Consider the following 4223-nt stretch of genomic DNA (forward strand, 5'->3'; position numbering starts at 1 on the left):
CTACTGGGAACTGAAAAGACTTAAATACAAAGCAAATCAGGGTAATGATGATTAACACCTGTGCAAATTAAATTTATCTCTATGACAACTAAAGAGTGGCGGGTGAACAAAGGAAAACATGTGACTGAAAATAACAAACTAAAATTCCATGAAAACAGACTGAACATAACTGACAGAAAAAGGCATTCATCATATGTGGACTACCTTCAATTTTGCTTTAATCGTTGTTAAACTAATATATACTATATAAAATGCACACACACACACACACACACACACACACACACACACACACACACACACACACACACACACACACACACACACACTGTTGGTCATTCATCTCATCACCATTGTGTATTTCCTGTTGTTCCAAAGTTCCTGCTGTTCACGTTAAGTTGTGTTTTTCTAATGCCTGTTTGCCTGCCTTTGAGTCTACTTGACATTAAACTTTATAGGGAACTTTATTCATCTGTGTTCGTCTGTCTGCCTGCAAGCACATTGTGACAGATGACCAGACTTCCCAAAATGGACAAAAGGGTTAAGTTGATCGTCCTCGCTCAGGAGAGCCATAATTTCTTTAAAGATTTTTGTTGTTTGGCCGTCACCTGCACCCTGGACGACGAGACCCTGAAGACCCTGTTTGGGGCAAACTTCCACAACCCCATGAACCTCTCAGGCACCACAGGACTGAGTTGGAGGGAGGCCATCGTGCAGGGGCGGGGCCAGATCATTTTTAAAGCAGGGGCTGAGGGGGTGCTAGATCATTGACAGGGCGAGCCGCACAATTATATATATATATACATACTATTAATAAATGAGCAAAACTTGGCCACTATATATTTAATATTCAATTATTTTAATGATCACAATTAAAGTTTTAATTTTATTAAATTGAACAAGCGCAACATTCAGCGTTCAATCAAATATTCTTAAAGATTTATTATTATTAATAATGTTATTTCAACATAATATATCTTATTTCGACATAATATGTGTGCATGCAACAAGCAAGATGTGCATTTGTAAATCCGGTGACGCATACATTGATTTTTATTAATAAACTAGTGTTTTCTGTGTCAGTGTCGGCTGCAAAGATGAAGTTGACGATCGCCATATCCGTAGTGAACGCGCTTATAGAGAGAAATGCACTTAATGGATTAAATAATCAGAGAGTAGCCTATTTCTTTTCGTTATGAATTATTTTGTTTAAAGACATTTCAAGCTTAGTGTATTTTATGTATTTCTCATGTCTGTGAGGCATATGAGTTTCGGTTAAGTTAGGATGAGATGCGCTCCAGTTTTGGTCTTTCTTGGGGGTGCTGAAGCACATGCTAGCCTCTCCCTAGCGCCACCCATGCCATCGTGAGGTGTCAGGAAAAGGTATGGTTCAGAACACGATCCAGAACACTGCCGGACCCAGAGCCTATTTCACCACCTGCAACCACGGAGAAATTGCGTGAGCCCCCCGCAGATGGAGAGCTACCATCACCATCACCATCACCACCACCCACCGCGATGTGTCAGCCAGAGCCAGAGGACAAGTGGACAGTGTTGACCCTCGCCCCAGAAGAGTCAGTCCAGGGGTGTGGACATCTACCTCCGTCACCGACCTTCTCAGCCAATCCTCCAGCTCCACCTCTGCTGGAGGTTTGCAGCCCTTCAACATCTCTGGAATAGCCATGCTGTGAGGTCAAGCTTACAAGACGCTCCATCAGCGCCTGAGCGAGTGGATCCTGTGGGTCAGCCTCTGGCCTGTGATCACCTTGCTCCGTCTCGGCCCGTCAACCTGTCAGCTCGCCCTGGCTCTTCCCTCCTTCGGCTCCACCAGACCCCCTCAGACTTTCGACTCAACTGGGTTCCCTCGTCTCAGCAGCTCCCCCTTGGTCAGTCGTCACACCACCTCCGCCACGGACTTGCAGACCTTTGCTACGCTCCGTTCCTCTACCCACCCGGCTGCAGCAGGCTCCTCCTTCACTTCGGACTCGCCTTGGTCCGTCGTCACACCGGCATCGTCTCAGTCCTCAGGGACTCTGGTCATCGCTGCGACAGCGACTAGGCCTCCGATGCCAGCGATGTCACTCTGCTCCATCGGCTCTCCATCTGCACCCTGGGATCCATCGTCTCTGCCCCCATCGTTTGTCCCCCAGATGTCGACAGATGTCCCTCGTCTCCACCGTGGGCTGTCGTTACTGCATTTAAGTAGTCATCACTCTACTATTTTTTTTCTTTTTGTTGTAATTATAAAATAAGTCTATTTCAGTAGTCTCGTATTCATTAATTGCGAACAGACTGTTTGCAACTTCTACCAGGGTGGTAATAAGTCAATCTATCTTATTATTAGCAATTTACGTTTTAGAATTACTCTGTAGTGATAGATGCCCTTTTTTACATTTGAGAACTGCATGTGGGTGAGTAAAAATAACAGTTTTTTAAAAGTAATACAAATAAATAAATGTTCTTTATTAGTTGAATCCCTTTAGCTGAATCTTCCTTTTAACCTTAAGTAAAATTAATCCCATGAAAACATGTCTAGATGACATTTTACACCAGAAACAAAAATGACATTATCTTGTTACCTCTCATGGCCACCAGAGGGCGTCAAAAGAGAAGCATTTTTGTCATAGAAAAAAACGATTAATTGCATTTGTACTATACTTCCCATGTGTACTTTTAAGTTGCGAAATCTTAATATTATGTTTCCTGTGGGCTGCTGACAGACAATAATCGAGCAGATACAAAGACAAAGTCAAGTAAATAATCTGTTATTTTTAGGGCCCAAGCCCTGAAAGGGCGAAGGCCCTATTGTTTTCCAAAGGATTATTTATTATTATTATTATTATTTATTATTATTTTTTGTCAACCTTTCGGGCACTTTTGGGGCCCTTAACATGCTCGAAAACTCTTGAAACTTTGCACACAGGTCAGAATATACATGTACATACATATACATATACATACACATACATATATGTATATATACAGTATATATATATATATATATATATATATATAGGGTAACTAAAGGCCGGCTTGGGCCCGTCATCGCTGCTCTCAGCTATATTTTATTTATTTATTTTAATTTATTTATTTATTTATTTATTTTTAAATAATATGTATACCTTTTATTCCACAATAGCCACAATGGTAACTGTAGCACCAGTCATTGTGTTGCTTTGGACCCTCTTCTCATTTTCAATCTTTTTCAGCAACACACAAGTTCTAGGCTCTGCCCTTTGTGCAGGAGGGGCATGTCTACTCATTAGCCCCTCCTCCATTGCTGTTATCGGTATTCTCTTCCGTGTTTTACATCCTCGTCCTCTACCGAGCAGCTTGGCGTAAGCGGACCTGAAGTCTCTGTTAAGCGTAGCGTAAAGTATAGGATTTAGCGCAGAGTTTGCGTATCCTAGCCAAAGCACCACTGACTGCGCTGTCTGTGGCGGATTATCTTCATTGCGTATCCCCATTATTGTGAAAAGCGTGAAATATGGAAACCAGCACACCACAAACGCACCAACCACAACCGCAAGTGTCACTGTGGCTTTGTGTTCACGCAATGCAAGACTCGTTGCGCCTGGAGAAGACGACAAACCCCGTCGAATAGAAGTGATCTCTTTCGCCTGCATCCTTGCAATGCGAAAAACTCGGTGGTAGCTCCAACACATGGCCACCAGGGGGAGATAAAACGTTGCGAAGGCGTCCACCAATACATACGCTGGATTTAACTCAAATCGGCAGTCTCGCGCAGGGTCACCCTCACGAATATTTTGCACTCTCAAGTCTCGTGTATTCCAGCCCATGTGGATGGGGACAAACGAAACGGCCACCGAAACCAGCCAGATTGTCGCAAGAACAACGCCCACGTGCCACCGACGCAAAAGCATTGGGTAGCGCAGCGGGTCGGTGACCGCAACGTAACGATCCAAGCTGATAGCTAAGAGATTGAGTATGGAGGCAGTGCATAGCATGACATCAAACGAAATGTAGATGTTGCAGAAGTGCGCCCCTAGCGGCCAATCGCCTTTAACTTGATAAAGGGTGGAAAATGGCATCACGAGGACGCCCAGTAGAAAGTCTGTGACTGCTAGCGAGACGATGAAGCAGTTGGTGATTTTATGTAGTTGTCTCGTAGAGTACACAGCCAGACAAACAAAAATATTCCCACTGACAGTGAGGAAGATAAGAAGGGAGAGCGTTACGATTAGTGCTATCTGAGATGTCAT

General features: G+C 43.6%; 1 protein-coding gene across 1 annotated transcript; it reads right to left on the minus strand.

The window, feature by feature from the left end:
- Positions 1–3110: 3110 nt before the first annotated feature.
- Positions 3111–4223, minus strand: LOC311303395 (histamine H2 receptor-like; the record flags this gene model as incomplete). Its single annotated transcript, XM_084429840.1, has 1 exon — positions 3111–4223. The coding sequence occupies one exon, from the start codon at positions 4221–4223 to the stop codon at positions 3126–3128; it is 1098 nt and encodes a 365-aa protein (XP_084285966.1). The 3' UTR covers positions 3111–3125.

The sequence above is a fragment of the Rutilus rutilus genome (genome assembly GCF_951802725.1).
Source record: "Rutilus rutilus genome assembly, chromosome: 14".
Lineage (NCBI taxonomy): Eukaryota > Metazoa > Chordata > Actinopteri > Cypriniformes > Leuciscidae > Rutilus > Rutilus rutilus.